The sequence below is a fragment of the Dermacentor variabilis genome, chromosome 4, assembly GCF_050947875.1.
Source record: "Dermacentor variabilis isolate Ectoservices chromosome 4, ASM5094787v1, whole genome shotgun sequence".
Taxonomy (NCBI): Eukaryota; Metazoa; Arthropoda; class Arachnida; order Ixodida; family Ixodidae; genus Dermacentor; species Dermacentor variabilis.
The window spans coordinates 6,134,303-6,154,804 of record NC_134571.1 but is presented as its reverse complement, the minus strand read 5'-3'; the positions used below and the strand labels follow the sequence as shown (position 1 = coordinate 6,154,804).

Genomic DNA, 20,502 nt, shown 5'->3' with positions numbered 1-20,502 from the left:
GATCAGCTTACTGTCCGTTGCCTACAAAGTATTTACTAAGGTAATCGCAAATAGAATCAGGAAAACCTTAGACTTCTGTCAAGCAAAGGACCAGGCAGGATTCCGTAAAGGCTACTCAACAATAGATCATATTCACACTATCAATCAGGTGATAGAGAAATGTGCGGAATATAACCAACCCTTATATTGCCGCAGAGAGCTCTCCACATGGCAGGTACGAGCACTCTCGTGAGGCACCTTTGCAAGCGTCTCATCGCTAAAGCCCATTACTCGTCGCATCGCCATTAGAAGAGCGCCAGCAACGCCTCGCTCATGGCGATACAGCGCGTGTCTCCCGTGCACGCGCTCACGGCAGCGCCCGAGTCTGCCGTCCAATGAGAAGCCACGGCGTGGCTCTTGGCCTTCGGGGCGCGTGAAAGGTGCGTTCGGCGGAGAGACGCGGTTGACTGTGGAATGGGCTGCTGTTGACTCTTCTTTTAAAAGTGTGTGAATGCTTAATATTGAGTTTCCGGGCACAAGTTCGCCCACAATAAACCAGTGTGTTTAGTGTGCTTCATTGAAGAGTGCTACATTTCTGGTGGAGGTGCGGGGTATGATTGGAAATCCCCAGTTCGTAAGAGAACGGAGCCCCGACCCTCAGCGATTGGAACCCAGGGAACTGACTCCAGTACAACAGCGCACAAGCCGCCGCGTCCGAGGAGACCCACCCGAGTTCGGACCGCTTCCTGTTGCTGCAGCAGTGCGGGCAACAGTTACCAGCGACGGTGCAACCATGACCAGCGCAGTGGCATCATCCCAGCTCATCGTGTACCCACCACACACGCCCGAGTCCTTCCACGGCGATACGTTCGAAGATGTGGAAGACTGGTTAGAGCAGTTCGAGCGAGCGGCAGATTTCAACGGCTGGGACGAGACACGGAAGCTTCGCAACGTGTACTTCGCGTTAGAAGCGTCAGCGAGGACGTGGCACGTCAATCATGAAGCGACACTATCTTCGTGGGAAGAATTTCGGCGACAGCTGCTTGCCACGTATGCCAGCACCGATCGGCGAGAGAAGGCAGAGCACGCTCTACAAGCCAGAAACCAGCGCACTAACGAAAGTGTCGGCATGTATATCGAGGATATGTCCCGTCTCTTCACGCGCGCGGATCCAAACATGATCGAAGAGAAGAAATTACGCCATCTGATGCGTGGCGTTAAGCAGGAGCTGTTTGCAGGACTCGTCCGCAACCCACCACACAGTGTTGCTGAGTTTCGCACCGAAGCGACGACCATAGAGAATGCGCTGCATCAGAGTGCCCATCGCTACAATCGTGATGTCACCAGCGCACCGGCCGATATCCTGTCAGCAGGCCTAGGCAGCAACACCGAAGCACTAAGAGAACTGGTGAGATCAATCGTAAAGGAGGAGCTTCGAAAGCTGAAGCTACCGGAAGCCACGCCGACAGTCTCAACTCTCGCCGCCGTCATTCGAGATGAAGTTCGCCACGCCATTCTGCAGCCAGGACGTGAGGAACCGCCTGTTCATCATGACCAACCACCACCCGTACGTCGCGTGCCAACGTACGCTGATGTGTTATGCCAACCGACCGGGCATTGTTCTCCATTCGCGACTCCCAGCAGCCGCCAGCCGACTCTGCGCAGTGGACCCCTTATAGCAGAGCTGAGGCCACGAAAAAGTGACGTGTGGCGTGCACCCGACCGGACACCACTCTGTTTCCACTGCGGGGAAGCTGGACACCTATACAGAATGTGCCCATATCGCAGAGCAGGTCTTCGCGGCTTTACGATAAATGCGCCTTGCCCCCGTAATGGCGAAATACCCACCGAAATTCAGGACTACTTGACCCGACAACAGGATCCGGCTGCTAGATACCAACTCCAGCCCCGATCATCAACGTCTGCACGCTACCGATCACCAAGTCCACGGCCATCCTCGATTTCACCAAGGCGTTGTTCACTGAGCCCACGTTCGGAAAACTGAAGCGAGCGACCTGTGGAGGCGAGGCCGCTGACGTTCGAAAAAGCCAAGATCCTCCATCAAGTTTACCGAGCAGCCGCGACAAACAGAAGCGGATGAATAAGACAAGTGAACAGAGAATTTCTTCAGACTTGCGCATTACAATAGACGGTCATGAATTGAGTGCATTAGTTGACACAGGTGCCGATTATTCCGTCGTAAGATATGCACTCACCAAGGAATTGAAAAAAGTTTTGATGCCATGGAGTGGACCCCAGATACGTACGGCTGGTGGGCACCTCATTACGCCCCTGGGTAGATGTACAGTGAGAATCGGAATTCGGGGTTTTTCTTACGTCGCTGATTTTGTCGTGCTACCAGAATGTTCGAAGGATGTAATACTCGGAATGGACTTTCTCCTAACAAATGGTGCCATAATCAACCTGCAGAATTCTAGCGTGTCATTTTCTACGAAGCAGGCTATAGACATGCGAGAGTCGGAGGAGCTAGAACACGTTGCCTTGCGGGTTACCGACGATGACATAACCGCGCCACCACGATGCAGCATGCTGGTTCGCGTAAGAAACGAAGCATTCGACGACTCGGAAGGTATAGCGGAGGCCAACGTCGAGCTACTGTGGAAAAAAGGCATTTGCGTAGCACGAGGAATTGTTCAACTACGCGATGGGTGTGCTGATGTATTGCGGACGAACTTCGGAAGTGAATTTCAGCACTTCGCAAAGAACACAGCCATCGCCTTCCTGCACAACGCTACTGCGGTCACAGATGTATGTAGCTTAGCGTCAAGGCCACCTGCTGTCCAAACTATGCATGACGCCGTAACATCAGTTGCGATCAACCAAAGTCTGACGCCAGCCCAGAAATAAATGATGGAGGACCTTATCAATGAATTCGCAGAATGTTTCTCCACCTCGTCAAAGGTACGGCGCACACCAATTGTTAAACACTGTATAATAACAGACGAAGCGACCAGGCCAGTATACCAACATCCATACCGAGTGTCACCGGTTGAACGAGAGATCATAAAGAGTCAGGTGCAAGAGATGCTTGAGGACGATGTCATTCAGCCATCAAACAGCCCGTGGGCGTCGCCGGTAGCCCTTGTGAGAAAGAAGGACAATACATTGAGATTCTGTGTTGATTACCGGAAGTTGAACAGTGTGACCAGGCGGGATGTATACCCCCTTCCCCGCATTGATGACACGTTGGATCGCCTACGACATGCAAAATTTTTCTCTTCGTTAGATCTCAAGAGCGGATATTGGCAATTTGAAGAAGACGAAAGAGACCGTAAAAAAACTGCTTTCGTAACCCCAGAGGGCCTGTATGAGTTCAAAGCGCTTCCATTCGGCCTCTGCTGTGCGCCGGCGACATTCCAGCGCATGATGGACAGTGTCCTCTCGGGTCTTAAATGGCAGTCATGCTTAGTTTACCTAGACGACGTAGTGGTATTTTCTGCAACATTCGACCAGCATGTCCAGAGGCTGCGTTTAGTGCTTCAAGCCATCCGTTCGGCAGGCCTAACCATTAAACCGGGAAAGTGCCAGTTTGGATTCCAAGAAATTCGTTTCCTGGGTCACGTAATTAGCGCGCAAGGTACTGCTCCAGATCCCGACAAGACTGCTGCCGTTGCACAATTTCCAAAGCCTACAAACAAGAAGACGGTACGGCAATTTTTGGGACTATGCGCTTATTACAGGCGATTTGTAGAAAACTTCTCGAAAATTGCCGAACCTCTGACGAAACTGACCAAAGAAGACGTACCCTTCATGTGGCATGCTGAACAAGAGGTTGCGTTCAATGAATTAAAGGAACGATTGCAAGCCCCACCGATCCTAGCCCACTTCGACGAGACAGCGGACACAGAAGTCCACACAGATGCAAGCAATCTCGGTCTCGGCGCGGTTTTAGTTCAGTGGCAAAATGGGGAAGAGAAAGTCATAGCGTATGCTAGCCGCACTCTCTCGAAAGCTGAAACAAATTGCTCTGCGACGGAAAAGGAGTGTTTGGCTGTCATATGGGCCATCAGCAAGTTCCGACCATACCTTTACGGCAGGCCGTTCCGTGCAGTCAGCGATCACCATTCTCTTTGCTGGCTGGCAAATCTAAAAGACCCATCTGGACGACTTGCGAGGTGGAGCCTCAGGCTCCAAGAATACGACATTACTGTCGTGTACAGGTCTGGAAGAAAACATAACAATGCTGACTGCTTGTCCCGCTCACCAGTGGAGTCGACTCCTTCAGAAGAAGATTTCCCGTTTCTTACAGCGATGACAGCTTCGGAAATCGCCGAGCGTCAACGGGCCGACACAGAAGTGCTCCCACTCATCAAACACCTCGAAGGATACGACGTCCAAGTCCCACGCATGTTTATGAGAGGTTTATCGTCATTTTGCCTCCGAGATAATGCACTCTACAAGAGAAACTTTGAACGCAACTAGGAAAAATTCTTACTCGTCGTACCGCCAGCCATTCGACCCGAAATTTTGGAAGCTTGCCATGATGAACCATCGTCGGGTCACTTAGGTGTCAGCCGGACGTTCGCCAGAATTCGTCTCAGATACTTCTGGCCTAAATTGTTAGCGTCGGTGCAGCATTACGTGAAGACATGTCGCGAATGTCAAAGGCGCAAAACAACACCCGTGAAACCGGCCGGACTTCTTCAGCCCATAGACCCACCAAAGACTTCATTTCAACAAGTTGGAATGGATCTTCTTGGCCCTTTCCCAACATCATCGTCAGGGAAGAGATGGATCGTAGTAGCGACGGACTATTTAACATGATATGCTGAAACTGGCTGCCTTGAGCGAGGAACGGCAGTTGAAGTTGCAAATTTCTTCGTTTGTAACATAGTACTGCGACATGGTGCACCAATGGTCGTGATTACCTATCGAGGAGCGGCCTTCACAGCTGATTTGATGCAATGTTTGATGAAGATGACTCACACCAGTCAAAGAAAAAGCACTGCATACCATCCCCAAACAAACGGCCGGACGGAACGTCTAAACCGAAGCCTGGCCGATATGTTGTCCATGTATGTCGACCTCGAACATAAGACATGGGACGCAATCTTGCCTTACGTCACTTTCGCCTACAATACGGCAGTACAGGAGACAACCCAGGTCACTCCATTTCAACTGGTCTATGGCCGCACAGTAACAACCACACTGGATGCTATGTTGCCGGTAGATGATGACAACAACAACCCGTACGACGTCGACGACTTCCTACAACGAGCTGAAGAAGCCCGGCAGTTGGCACGGTTCCGTATCTAGGGTGGTTGCTTGGGCTAGTTGGTAATTCATGATCAAAAATAACATACAGCGCAAAGGACAAGGACATGTATGTCGTCTATCGCTGTCCTTCTCCTTTGCGCTGTACGTTATTTTTGGTTCCGTATCCGCCAGCAACAACGTAGGGACGCAAGCTATTACAACCTGCGCCGCAGAGAAGTTCAGTACCACCCGGGCGACAAAGTGTGGGTATGGACACCAGTGCGTCGTCGCGGACTAAGTGAAAAACTCCTTCGCCGATACTTTGGACCTTACGAAGTTATTCGCCGAGTAGGTGACCTGAATTACGAAGTCATCCCTCATGAGCAAGAGCGATCAAAGCGGCACATCCATGCGGAGGTCGTACACGTAGTCCGCATGAAGTCTTACTACGACAGGCAATGAAAACACATCTATAGATAAATTTGTTTCATACGCATCGGGACGATGCGTTTTCGGAGGGGGACTAATGCCGCAGAGAGCTCTCCACATGCCAGGTACGAGCACTCTCGTGAGGCACCTTTGCCAGCGTCTCATCGCTAAAGCCCATTACTCGTCGCATCGCCATTAGAAGAGCGCCAGCAACGCCTCGCGCATGGCGATACAGCGCATGTCTCCCGTGCACGCGCTCACGGCAGCGCCCGAGTCTGCCGTCCAATGAGAAGCCACGGCGTGGCTCTTGTCCTTCGGGGCGCGTGAAAAGTGCGTTCGGCGGAGAGACGCGGTTGACTGTGGAATAGGCTGCTGTTGACTCTTCTTTTAAAAGTGTGTGAATGCTTAATATTGAGTTTCCGGGCACAAGTTCGCCCACAATAAACCAGTGTGTTTAGTGTGCTTCATTGAAGAGTGCTACAATATATAGCTTTCATTGATTACGAGAAAGCGTTTGATTCTGTCGAAAGCTCAGCAGTGATAGAGGCATTGCGGAATCAGGGTGTAGACGAGCCGTATGTAAAAATACTGATACTGAAAGATATCTATAGCGGCTCCACAGCCACCGTAGTCCTCCATAAAGCAAGCAACAAAATCCCAATAAAGAAAGGCGTCAGGCAGGGAGATACGATATCTCCAATGCTATTCACAGCGTGTTTACAGGAGGTATTCAGAGACCTGGATTGGGAAGAATTGGAGATAAAAGTGAATGGAGAATACCTTAGAAACTTGCGATTCGCTGATGATATTGCCTTGCTTAGTAACTCAGGGGACCAATTGCAATGCATTCTCACTGACCTGGAGAGGCAAAGCAGAAGAGTGGGTCTAAAAATTAATCTGCAGAAAACTAAAGTAATGCTTAACAGTCTCGGAAGAGAACAGCAATTTACAATAGGCAGCGAGGCACTGGAAGTCGTAAGGGAATACATCTACTTAGGGCAGGTAGTGACGGCGGATCCGGATGATGAGACGGAAATAATCAGAAGAATAAGAATGGGCTGGGGTGCGTTTGGCAGGCATTCTCAGATCATGAACAGCAGGTTGCCATTATCCCTGAAGAGAAAAGTATATAATAGCTGTGTCTTACCAGTACTCACCTACGGGGCAGAAACCTGGAGGCTTACTAAAAGGGTTCTACTCAAATTGAGGACGACACAACGAGCTATGGAAAGAAGAATGATAGGTGTAACGTTAAGGGATAAGAAAAGAGCAGATTGGGTGAGGGAACAAACGCGAGTTAATGACATCTTAGTTGAAATCAAGAAAAAGAAATGGGCATGGGCAGGACATGTAATGAGGAGGGAAGATAACCGATGGTCATTAAGGGTTACGGACTGGATCCCAAGGGAAGGGAAGCGTAGCAGGGGGCGGCAGAAAGTAAGGTGGGCGGATGAGATTAAGAAGTTTGCAGGCATGGCATGGCCACAATTAGTACATGACCGGGGTTGTTGGAGAAGTATGGGAGAGGCCTTTGCCCTGCAGTGGGCGTAACCAAGCTGATGATGATGATGATGAAGGGTTGCTGCGGAGGAAGTGTAGGGATACGGAAACTTCCCTCTGAGGTGTGCTGAGAGGACCTTTAATAGGTACCTTTGCGACTGGAGTACATGCACTGCGACTTTCTACAGCTTGCTTAATCCATGCGCATTCGCCTATGAACATCTCAGGTTCCACATAAGAGCTGTGAACCACGTCCATGGTAGCCGCAGAGTCTCGCAGTATGCGACATGGTTTCCCGCTTACCTCAAGGTCGCGCATGTTTGGTTCAAGCAGCTTCATGTTCTCGTCATGGCAACGGACCGATAAAAACCCTACCTTTGCCTTGTTACATTGCGCAGCAGTGTGCCCTGGTTTGTGACAGTTGTACCGAAGAAAAGGTTTCCTCGGCTCCAATTTCTTCACTTGGGTGGGTGGAGGTCCCTTCCGACCCAAAAGTATTCGATTTTGAGGTACCCACAATCATAGGTTCGTCTTTTCTTTTTTCGGTCCCTAGCTTTGGCTGGCCTAGCCCGAAATTGGGATCGCCTTTTCGGCCGTCAGTTATTTCGCGAGCCGGACGCGTCACAAGTTCTTCGGATAGTTCAGCGGCTCTGGCTATCGTGCTAACTCATGGCCTATCTTGAGCCCAGTACTTCACGTTCTCAGGTAACCGGTTATAAAATTGTTCAGACGCAAAGCACTGAACAACGTTTTCGTGGTCACCGTAGGCTTTTTGTGAGTTGAGCCATTCCTCCATGTTTGACATAAGCTTACATGCCAACTCAGCATAGGACTCATTCCTAGCCTCTTCCATTTCGCAGAACTTCCGCCGCAACGCTTCCGTTGACAGCCTATGCTTCCTCCGCAGACTGGACTTTAGCTTATCATAATCCTCTTCTTCTTTTCTGGTTAAGCAAGCGATTATGTCCGTTGCCTCATCCGGTATAACTGTGAGCAGATGCTGTGGCCATGATTTCCGGGAGAACCCTTGCTTCCCGCACGTCCGCTCGAAGTTCGCCAAGAACAAACCAATCTCCTTACCGAGCTTAAAGGGTCGCATTAGCTCCGCCATTTTTTAATGATACGCGCTCTCCTGCACTTTGTCCTTCGCTCCTCTGACCTGCTGCTCGAGCGCCTTTCATTTCAAGCTCGAGTCGCTTCAAGTGTATGTTCCCTTTACACACGCTCTTTCTGTTCTTTACGCTCCCGTTCTTCACGTTCCCGCCCTTCTGCCTGATTTTTTTGCAGTCTCCCTCTCACTACTGATCTCCAAGCATTCCGTAAGCTCATCATCCTCTGCCTCCAGACGAGTAGTCATCATCATCATCATCATCATCAGCCTGGTTACGCCCACTGCAGGGCAAAGGCCTCTCCCATACTTCTCCAACAACCCCGGTCATGTACTAATTGTGGCCATGCCGTCCCTGCAAACTTCTTAATCTCATCCGCCCACCTAACTTTCTGCCGGCCCCTGCTAGCTTCCCTTCCCTTGGGATCCAGTCCGTAACCCTTAATGACCATCGGTTATCTTCCCCCCTCATTACATGTCCTGCCCATGCCCATTTCTTTTTCTTGATTTCAACTAAGATGTCATTAACTCGCGTTTCTTCCCTCACCCAATCTGCTCTTTTCTTATCCCTTAACGTTACACCTATCATTCTTCTTTCCATAGCTCGTTGTGTCGTCCTCAATTTGAGTAGAACCCTTTTAGTAAGCCTCCAGGTTTCTGCCCCGTAGGTGAGTACTGGTAAGACACAGCTATTATATACTTTTCTCTTGAGGGATAATGGCAGCCTGCTGTTCATGATTTGGGAATGCCTGCAAAACGCACCCCAGCCCATTCTTATTCTTCTGATTATTTCCGTCTCATGATCCGGATCCGCCGTCACTACCTGCCCTAAGTAGATGTATTCCCTTACGACTTCCAGTGCCTCGCTGCCTATTGTAAATTGCTGTTCTCTCCCGAGACTGTTAAGCATTACTTTAGTTTTCTGCAGATTAATTCTTAGACCCACTCTTCTGCTTTGCCTCTCCAGGTCAGTGAGCATGCATTGCAATTGGTCCCCTGAGTTACTAAGCAAGGCAATATCATCAGCGAATCGCAGGTTACTAAGGTATTCTCCATTAACTTTTATCCCCAATTCTTCCCAATCCAGGTCTCTGAATACCTCCTGTAAACACGCTGTGAATAGTATTGGAGATATCGTATCTCCCTGCTTGACACCTTTCTTTATTGGGATTTTGTTGCTTGCTTTATGGAGGACTACGGTGGCTGTGGAGCCGCTATAGATATCTTCCAGTATTTTTACATATGGCTCATCTACACACTGATTCCGTAATGCCTCCATGACTGCTGAGGTTTCGACTGAATCAAACGCTTTCTCGTAATCAATGAAAGCTATATATAAGGGTTGGTTATATTCTGCACATTTCTCTATCACTTGATTGATAGTGTGAATATAGTCTATTGTTGAGTAGCCTTTACGGAATCCTGCCTGGTCCTTTGGTTGACAGAAGTCTAAGGTGTTCCTGATTCTATTTGCAATTACCTTAGTAAATAGTTTGTAGGCAACGGACAGTAAGCTGATCGGTCTATAATTTTTCAAGTCTTTGGCGTCCCCTTTCTTATGGATTAGGATTATGTTAGGTTTCTTCCAAGATTCAGGTACGCTCGAGGTCATGAGGCATTGCGTATACAGGGTGGCCAGTTTCTCTAGAACAATCTGTCCACCATCCTTCAACAAATCTGCTGTTACCTGATCCTCCCCAGCTGCCTTCCCCCTTTGCATATCTCCTAAGGCTTTCTTTACTTCTTCCGGCGTTACCTTCGGGATTTCGAATTCCTCTAGATTATTTTCTCTTCCATTATCGTCGTGGATGCCACTGGTACTGTATAAATCTCTATAGAACTCCTCAGCCACTTGAACTATCTCATCCATATTAGTAATGATATTGCCGGCTTTGTCTCTTAACGCATACATCTGATTCTTGCCAATTCCTAGTTTCTTCTTCACTGTTTTTAGGCTTACTCCGTTCCTGAGAGCATGTTCAATTCTATCCATATTATACTTCCTTATGTTACTTCCTTATGTTCCTTATGTTCCTTCCTTCCTTACGAGTAGTAGCCTCAGTCAACTGTGCTTTTCGGAGTGCGTCATTGGCGTCCAGATGCAACTCTTTCGCCAGCTCCAACAGCTCCGGTTCGCGGAATAACTTCAAATGCATGGCTGTTTTCAGTGCTGCTCTCCCTATTGCACACAACTATCTTACCGCTACATAACTAGGCGACAACGATAGCTCGAATGACCCGTTCTGTTATATAAGCGAGAAGAAAGGGGGTTAACCAAGGGGCCCGATTTTTATTAGTCATATCATAAGAAGCCAACAAACACTGACACCAATGACAACATAGGGGAAATTACTTGTGCTTAATAAATGAAATAAAGAAACGATAACTTAATGGAAGTGAAAGTGGATAAAAAAAAACAACTTGCCGTAGGTGGGGAATGATCCCACATCCTTCACATATATATCATGAGAAGCCTAAAAACAAGGACACCAAGGAAAACATAGGGGAAATTACTTGTAGTAACCTAGTGAATTAAAGAAATGATAAATCAATGGCAATGAAAGTCAACGAAGAAACAACTTGCCGCAGGTATGGAATGATCCCACGTCTTCGCATTACACGTACGATGCTCTAACCAAATTAGCTAACGCGGCGCGGTTGCCTCATCAACGTGCTTGAGTATTTATTTGTTACTTGTAGAACTAACCTTGGGATTAGCCAGCGCCACTACTAAAAAACCATGACGGCGGATGTCGAACAACCTTTCTGCCGCGGGCGTCTCGAGTACGTGATCTTTCTGGGTGAGGGCAACTGGTCAATTAACGCGCTCATATACCTGAAGGCATCAGTGTTGCCGGATTCGCTCAATTGGTTAGAGCATTACACGCGTAATGCGAAGACGTGGGATCGTTCCCCACCAGCGGCAAGTCGTTTGTTCATCCACTTTCATTCTCATTAATTTATCATTTCTTTAATTCAATAAGTAAGTACAAGTAATTTTCTCTATGCTTTCCTTGGTGTCTTTGTTGGCGTCTCATGATATAATTAATAAAAATCGGGCCCCTCGGTTAACAAACTTTCTTCCCGTCCTTTTCTAACCCTTCAACAAAACCTGGCAAAACTCAGCAGAGAATGTGCCACAGTTGCCACCTTGAGGCCAAGAATCTGGTGTAGAACATCGCAAACGCTGCCTTCAGTGGTGCCTTCGTAGACGAGGCTCGTAGATCCATATCCCTCCGCTGCTTACCAGTTGTTGCGGGGACGGGGTTTCGGCGACTTTCAACAGCGTCTGCTTGGAGATCGAACCAGATCGGTCATCGGAGAGGGTCCGGCAGGGAAGACGAGACGATCTACAAACAAGTCACAGAAGTTTATTGCGTGGTTGTGGGTATGCGTGGCGCTCCAAGGCAAAAAGTACAAAAAGGTTCAGCGTCCGCGCTGCTACAAGCACGGGCGAAGAAGATGTGTCCGTGGCGTCTCGCTGGTCTTCTTGTGCCTTACACCATCAGGGCAACCGCTTTCTCTCTTGCCTTCTGGTAGAGGGCCCTGTGAGCACACTGATCAGTTCACACAGAGTATGAGAAAGACCACTCCCTGGCCATCCGCACAGAGGAATACCGAGAAAACCCACTTACTGGTGTAGAGGTGGGGTGCGTAGGCAACGTCGGGTCAACACATTGGGCAACCTACTCACAGGAATTCGGAGAAAAACCACTACCTGGCGTAGAGGGGGTGAATGTAGGACAAAGGAGAGTAGGATTTGCACTGGTGCATTATGCGGTCGCACACACCTGAGGGACAAGTCTTTTGATGTTAGCGAACGTGACGATTTGGCACGTCGTGTTTGAAGAGCTTGGTATCCGTTTCCTTCGTCGCCGCGCACACTGAACCGTAACAGTAGTTAGAGCTCCGTTGTCGGCCTCTATAAAATTTTGCAAAGCCCTAACGGTAAGGGTGTTACCAATGCGACAGGAAAACAACCTTAAGGGTGAAAACATTCTTACAGTGTAGAATGCTGTTGAGTCCTTTAATACACCTGTGGCTCACAGGAAGACATCACCAATGTACAAGTTTTAGCAAGCTATTTGCCCAATGCGATAGTCACTTTGATAGTTACTGTACACTATATCATTCTCCCACGAATGCAAATTGTCACCTCAAAGCAGTTATGAACAGTTGAGTTGTGCACATCCAATAACCTACATCGAGGTTATCACGCCATTATACGCATAGTGAGGGCCGACGTACGCACCTCTAGTGGGGGGCCTGGCTAGGTGCACTCAGAAAAGGAGCAGCCGTATGACGTAGTTTTCTGCATCGTTACGCGTGCTTCTATGTTTGATTCACGTTTTCAGAGGAGAGAGAGAGAGAGAGAAAGCATTTATTTCAACCCTCCAGGTCGTCGCTCTTGAGGACGAGTGGAGGAGAATAAGCAACACCCGTCGCATGTGTGTGGTGGCCATAGCTCCATGGCATGTCGAAGAACAATTGTTGCGGGGTGGGGTGCTGAAATACATAACGAAAAAGACTTTCCGGTTCCGTGGTTCTACTTAATACCCGCGAGGCCTCATGGGCAGAGACAACGGTAGAAATGAATTGTCGCCTTTCGGCAGGAAATTTATTGTTTTCACGCTTCGCTTTCTTATCTCGGTATTTGTTGCGCTCGATCATGTTTACTCGGGTAAGCGCGAAGTTTATCAAGACCTACCCACGTTTGGTGCGGTTTGTCAGCAGTGCAGCATGCGGGTTGAAGACATGGCTCTTAGATTTTGAATACCGCTTGCCGCCTCTACCATTTGCCGCTTCTTTACCTTGCTCTTACCAGGTTGCAAGATTGTACTAGCGCATAGTGTTGTGTCGTAAATCTGAAATGAGGCTTGCAAGGAGGGATTTTGTTTGTTTTATGCGGCCCGCATTAAATCGTCGTGCCAGCTCTCACGCAGTTGATGTTTTTGGATGTACCTTGTGCGTGGCTTCACGCATGTTGAAGGGTTTCTAGTTGCTTCTGCATAACAATTGTTGATTTTTTGTGATTACGGGGTTTTCGGGTAGCGTCGTTTGTAAAGGCCTTAAATAACGCTGTATTTTGTAGGAATGATTACAGGCAGGTGTTTCTGTAACAGATATTTTTATTTTCGCCGCAAAATATGTTTGATATTGTGGTTGCTTGCGAAATGTGTTAGAAGAGAGGTAGTTCAGGGTGAGGATGGCTGTTAGCTACTATATATGGCATTGCTGTTCGAGTTTCGCTGAAAAATTCCTGTCATGTTTGTGAAATCGTCACCTTGATGTTGTCTGAACAGACTTACCACGCAGAGTGCCTTTTTGCGTGTGTATTTTGTACTCAAGTGAATGCTTATCTCTTGCAGCGTAGGCATTGCACTCCTACGCCGCAAAGGACTGAACCCTGTCTTGGCTTGATCGCCCATCTTCTGTAACATTCGAAAAATAAATAATTGCTCGTTGGCAAGACTTTAGCTTTGTACGTTTCGAACCAGTTCATTAGGGAAATTTCAAATTGCGAAAACTGTAGTGGGAAAGGCAGTTCGTCGACGTACGAAGCGGCTTGTGTAGTGAGGCGCTAATTCGCGCTTTTATTCACCCATGCGTTTATTGACCTAGTTGACTAGCGTATGCATTTCCAATAACAAATCTGTAATTACTCTGATTGAGGTGACTTTGACGGCACATATTCAGCGATGTCATGTGTATTCATCGGTAGAAAGATCACTGCAATGTGTGCCGGCATCGTGCTTTACGGATTCGTCTGAGATCCAAGTCTGCGCCAACGACGTGTGGCTATCTTGAGGTCCGGAAGAATTATTGGGGCAAGGGTAGAATTAAAAGACAACGATTGAGACATCATTAGTCAACAAAAGGAAGCGGCTACTTAAATACAAGCAGGCCTCGAAGTGCTTGTCTGCGGGCTCGCACGTGTATGTGCACTGGGACTGCAGTAACTTCGTGTCCGTTCTCACAGAGGCCTGCGCCTTTTCTGCAGCTGCTAACGGTCAAGTGGCGGTCTGGCGCCCAAACGAAGGGGAAACCGCAGGCGCGAACTTAAAGGGACACTAAAGTGAAAAATGATTTCTTCTGCATCAGTAAATTACCTTTCTACAAGTTAAAAACACCACTCTTACAATGATAGTACGTTTGGTAAGCCAGAAAAAGCGCAAGAATGAAATACGGGTGGCGACGCCTACTTGAGTTCCCGCACCTTGGAGTTGTGACGTCTTGAATTTTGATGGCGTCTTCTAGCGCCTACTAATTATACATAACGGTACAGATTGATTACATTGTGTTCTAAAGGAACCCAATATTAAACATGGCAAGTTTCGGGAACCTTTACTCAGCCAACGCGGCCCAAATGCGAAAACATACTTTGGAATCCCTGACGTCACGCTGACGTACCGGCGCAGGGGTATCGGCGCGAAATCCAAATACTGATACTTGGACCTTCATTTTCTCATATAATAATCAAACTATTTTTTAAATGACTGCCTGCTGGGTTCTCAAACAATGCTTCATAAGTCTAAACTGATTTATTGTTTCGCTTTAGTGTCCCTTTAAGCCATTCTTGCTGCGAACGGTCGTGGTCTGATACTGCATCCCGAGCGTACTTTCGAAAGCGCCCGCTACATAACCACCGGTCGCGCCACTGTAGGCGGTGCACTACGTCTCTATTGGAATCGTCGAAAAGAAAACTATCAGGCCCCTTTAACACATGTAACTCACGCTTGAACACGAATCACGCTCGACGCTTTCACAGAAAGCTTGTCCTGTGACTGGGTAGCATGCAGGAAATAACTTTTGCGCTTCATGCTGTCTTTTGAAAGCATCACTGACGGGCAGAATGGCCGAACCCCGTTCACCCGCCACTGCGATCCATGCGCAGGATGCGGCCGCGGCACGTACAAGGAACACGCCGGCTCTAACAACTGCAAGCCGTGCCCACCCAACTCGACCACCAGTGGCGAGGGCTCCACGACTGAGGCCCAATGCTCCTGCATTCCAGGTTACAAGGGTGATCCCGGCGGTCACGTGGCATGTAGCCGTAAGTTCGAGTTTACCTGGTTTCTTTTATTGCGATAGCAATTATATGTGCACTCCAGGCGCATTTTTGCCGTCGCCTTCGCCGTCGACGATTTACCCGCCGTGGTTGCTCAGTGGCTATGGTGTTGGGCTGCTGAGCATGAGATCGCGGGATCGAATCCCGGCCACGGCGGCCGCATTTCGATGGGGGCGAAATGCGAAAACACCCCTGTACTTCGATTTAGGTGCGCGTTAAAGAACCCCAGGTGGTCGAAATTTCCGGAGTCCCCCACTACGGCGTGCCTCATAATCAGAAAGTGGTTTTGGCACGTAAAACCCCATAATTTAATTTTTTTTTCGTCGTCAACGTGGTACTACGTATCAAGTCCAAGGGCGATAACACCGCCGCAGCACGCCGCATGCCGTACGTGCGAGTGAAAGCGCGCGACGTGAGCTGACGATCGTGGCTCAACCTGTAGCGCGCAAGGGAGTAAAGCGGGGCGGAAACGCGCCGTCTTGCGTCGCTCGCGTCTCACCCGAGGGAGGGGAGAGTGGGGGGGGGGGGCGGCATGTTACTGCGGCAGCAACTGCGCATTGCGCGGCCGTGCATGCCCTATCTTGAAAAATCTGCGTAGGAGGCTGAATCTAGGTGCGACAGCGGCTCATGCCTTTGTGCGTGTTGCGTTCTCGCCGCTCAGTTCGCGTTGAAACGTTACAGAGCACGTAGGTCACTTCGCTCGCTGCTGCTGGCGCGCATCCTCACGCTCGCGTTTTGACAGCGAGTGCCCGCCGTCATCGAGGGTGATCTGTTCATGTTTGCCGGTGCGCGCTGACACCGTGCTTGTTAATTTAGATAGTAAGCGAACGTTTGCAAGTTCATAGAGCCGATAAAGCTACTATCCTTACTTCGTGTAGCTGTCTACGCATTTGCTATCGCAATCGATGGTTCCCCGTTCGGGTGAAACTGCGACTTTTCTTCCTTGCGCTTTCTCATTCTATGTTTCGTGGTTCGCGTTCAACGCGGTTCATTGCTGCGTATTTTAACTCGGCTTCTACAGATTCTGTTTCCACTTACACTGCACAACTCCGACTCGGGGTCATGCTTACATGCGGATAGGTAGGCAGTGATCCCGAATTGATTTCACTATTATTGGTTTTTGTGTACCCAAGCATTAAAAAAAATTAAAATAAAATGTGAAAGCCCCAAGGTAGGTACAGCAGGCGTGAATGCCAATAAAAATAAATGAAAAGGGGAACCGTTAGCATCCCAAATGAATTCTAAGCAATAGCCAATTATGAAAAGAAAAAGCGGAGGCAAACCTGAAGTATAAGACTGTACACATAGGCCTTTGAGGATGATTGAAAGGCCTCACGAAGTCTAGGAGCGTGCTGTTTTCACGATGTGTCACGATAGCGCGCATATATATATATATATATATATATATATATATAGAGAGAGAGAGAGAGAGAGAGAGTGTATCATACAGGCAGCCAACAAGGACACCAAGGACAGCATAGGGGAAATTACTCGTTTTCGTTAATTGAACTAAACAATATAAAACTAATGGAAATCAAAATGGATGAAAAAACAACTGGTCGCAGGTGGGGCAAGAACCCACGTTTTCGCATTACGCGTGCGGTGCTCTTTGGTAGCTACATTGGTATGAGCATTGCACGTTTAGCGTGAAGTCGTAGATTCGTGCCCCACCTGTCGCCAGTTGTTCTGCATTTATTTTCACTTCTATTAACTTATTATTTCTTTAATGCAAATAATAAGTTTAACTAATTTCCCCTATGCTGTCCTTCGTGTATTTGTTGACTTCTTATAATATAATTATTAAAAATCGGGTCACTCTGTTGCCTTTCTTCTTGTTGTTCATATATATATATATATATTCCCGGCATATGCGCCGCGATGGACAAAACAGGCTACCGCTAAGGTTAATTTCGCAACATAATTTCCATTCCACGTTCAGTAATCACACACAGATCTCTTGCGGCTTCCTTCAGGCGCAGATGCGGGCTTTCTGGTTGGTGCTTGTTGCTGTGGTTGGCGCAAGAATATTACGAGGAGCAGGCATCGCTTATGCGCAATCACGAACAATATGCACACACGATTCCTGCAGAAGCTGACGCTGAGCACGGGTAGCGCGATGATCTTGTTCCGCTGACACGGCGACTTCGCTGCAACCGAATTCCCAATACTGCATATGCAGTGAGGGTAGGTATATCGGCTCTTTGATAGGTCACCAAGACGGTCAGAGAAGGCACACGAGACAGCACACAGCGCTGAAGAACCAGCTGTGAACAGCTGTTTGCGTACGCCGTGTCCCTTTGCACTTAACATCGGAAACCACCGTTGTGCACTCCATAACAAACTTAAATTACAGAACAAGCGTATCGTTTGCTCCTAATAAACACAGGTGAATAATATCATAATGCGCACGTCTTTTTTTAATTACAATAAAATAACTATGCGCATGTGCCACAAAATCTGGCAGCAAGGAACAGTGGGCGTGGAATCAGTGGCATTGTTGAAATTGCAATCATGTGAAATGAGCCCTCTAAAAATTGCTTTGCGACGCCTGCGACTGCACCAATTTTTGTCGCTTCAGTCGCAACGTGTGAAACAGCCTTGAGCCGTATCAAAACGGGAGTAACAGCGCAAGACACAGGACATAAGAAGGAGACGGACGGAGCCCAAGGACACGGACAGAGCGCTTCGTCCGCCTCCGTATTACGTTCTGTGTCTTGCGTTGCTACTCTCTTTTTGAAACGGCTCAGGGCCGAACCGCCGCTGTCCAGACGGTTGCTCACAGACGCTATCAACAAGTATGTGCCATGCACTGACACAGTATGCGCTTTATACACAATGCACTTGTTTTTTCGATGCAACACGTGCCACCGGTCCAATCTTTACCGCAGCTCTGAGGCGTGCATCGATTCCGTTTGCGCAGCCATCCAGTGCGCCCCGCTGTCGGATCCGGCGGGCGGAAGCACCATTCCGCGCAAGTGCGGCACCAGTTTCGGAGACCGGTGCGACTTCCTGTGCACGGAAGGGCAGTGCCCCTACCAGTGCGACCGGGCCATGCTGGCCGCTGGCGACCTGCCCTGGAACCGCGTGACAAAAGTGCCCCGCGTCTGCCAGGCGGACAAGACCTGGTCCGGGCCGGAGTTCTTCTGCGAGAGTGAGCGGAGTAGCTGAACGAGTTTGGCGGCTTATGATTGGTTCTCTCAAAAGTCGGCGCCCGCCTGCCTTAGGATATTTTGCTGCTGAAATACTTATCTTCCTTTCTCAGCAACATATGCTAAATCGTGTAGCTGTCCGCGAGCCTCCTGTTACAGTATATACACATTCGTGAAGGCCGGGCATCAGTGTAGTGATGAAGGAGGACATAATAATTATCAAGGTACGACAACCTTCGTACTTGCTCGAGCCTTGCATCGCAAGTCTTTACGACACGTGGAATCACGTGTCTACGACTTTGTCGCACCATTCTTGCGTTCTCAGCTGCGCTATGTGACGTCATTGGCGACTTGTAGCCCAAATAAATTGTTTCAACGTAATGATAATCGCGTATACCATAATTGGAGCTATATTCTCGGTCTTCTTCGGCCAAGGTAGGAGAATCCAGCTTTATAAATGTCTATCTTCAACAGCACTACTGATGACAGAAACAAGCAAATGAACACAAGACACGTGGAGGACATTTATTTGCCCATGTAAGAAGTGGTGCTGTTGAAGATGGATCGTTTTCAACTTGCGCAATCAGTAATACTAAAAACCTTGATTTACGATTGCCGTTAAACACATTACGCGCTTCAGGCATTTTCGAAAGGACTGTGAAGTCCTCAAAAAGAGGATGTCGCTAGTATTATACGGTGAAGCGGCATCGCTCGTAGCTGCCGCCTAAACGTTTACCTAGCGCATCTTGACGCCAGACCCTTTCGGCGCAGGGGTGCGCTGCCCAGCCCTGCAGCCTCCGGCGAATGGCGTTCTCAATTGCTCAAGCACTACGCTCGAATTCGGCACCACGTGCACACCGGGCTGCAACCTTGGTTACAACATCACCGGCGGCGACCCATACCTGACATGCTCCATTCAGGGTAGCTGGAAAGGTCACATGCCCACGTGCAAAGGTAAGCTTCTGTTTTCATTTTAGCTCCATCACTGCAGAGTTCTTTCCGGCTAAAATACAGGAAATTATCTTATATGTGTTCCCTGGCAAAATTTTATACGAGTTATATATATATATATATATATATATATATATATATATATATATATATATATATATATAGTCAAATCAAAAGAATTCAACAATCACTGATACCAAGAAAAACATAGGGAAAACTACTTGTGCTTATTAAATAAAATAAAGAAACTATAAATTAATGGAAATGAAAGTGGCTGAAAAAACAACCTGTCGCAGGTGGCTACGATCCCACAAGCTCCGCATATATAAATTTATACATATATATATACATATATATATATATATATATATATATATATATATATATATATTTATATATATATATATATATATATATATATATATATATATATATATATATATATATATATATATATATATGCTGTATATCCTGTACAGATGAAGATGAAGTCCGCATAAATGCTTGCACTAATTTCCCCGTGGAAGGACGCGGGCAGCCTGGCCGCACGTTAGAGAGTGGAACGGAGATGAAAGGGCTTCAGGCGGGAAACGTGCACGATCTCTGTTCCGCGGCAGTATCGGTCAGTTGGGGCATCAACAGGTGTAGGGCGATAGTTCACCGGCGAGGTCTGCTTTATGACTTTGTAGGGGCCAATATATCGAGACTCAAGCTTCTCACATAAACAGGGTGTTCGTGCAGGTGTCCATAGGAGCACATCGTCACCAGGGCGGTTGGAAACGACGCGGTGATAGGCGCCGTACCGATGTTTGCGGTCGTCTTGGCTGGCTTCAGTGTTCATGCGGCCGCGACGACGACATTGGGCAAGACAAGACACAAACTGGTCGCAGATGAATGGTGAAGCGTTGACGGGCCACAGAAGAGAGAGAGAAAACATTTATTCGGACCATCGAGGTGGTTGCTCTGGATGTCGAGTAGGTGGTGTCCTCATTCCAGGACTCCACTGGCCATGGCTGCTCGACCTACTTGCTGGACGAGAGCTTCTTGTCCCGCCAGGGTATCGCCAGTCAGCTGTACCTTCCACCGCTTCAAATGACGTG

At 48.2% G+C, this 20,502-nt stretch overlaps 1 protein-coding gene across 3 annotated transcripts in view; it reads left to right on the top strand.

Moving 5' to 3' along the window:
* LOC142578609 (sushi, von Willebrand factor type A, EGF and pentraxin domain-containing protein 1-like) overlaps positions 1 to 20,502 on the top strand; it is a 370,493-nt gene that overhangs the window by 45,346 nt on the left and 304,645 nt on the right. For all 3 annotated transcript variants that reach the window (XM_075688011.1, XM_075688012.1, XM_075688010.1), the window contains exons 4-6: positions 15,129 to 15,287; positions 18,223 to 18,453; positions 19,223 to 19,405. In XM_075688011.1, coding sequence (XP_075544126.1) covers positions 15,129 to 15,287; positions 18,223 to 18,453; positions 19,223 to 19,405 — 573 coding nt within the window. The remainder of the gene's footprint in view (positions 1 to 15,128; positions 15,288 to 18,222; positions 18,454 to 19,222; positions 19,406 to 20,502) is intronic.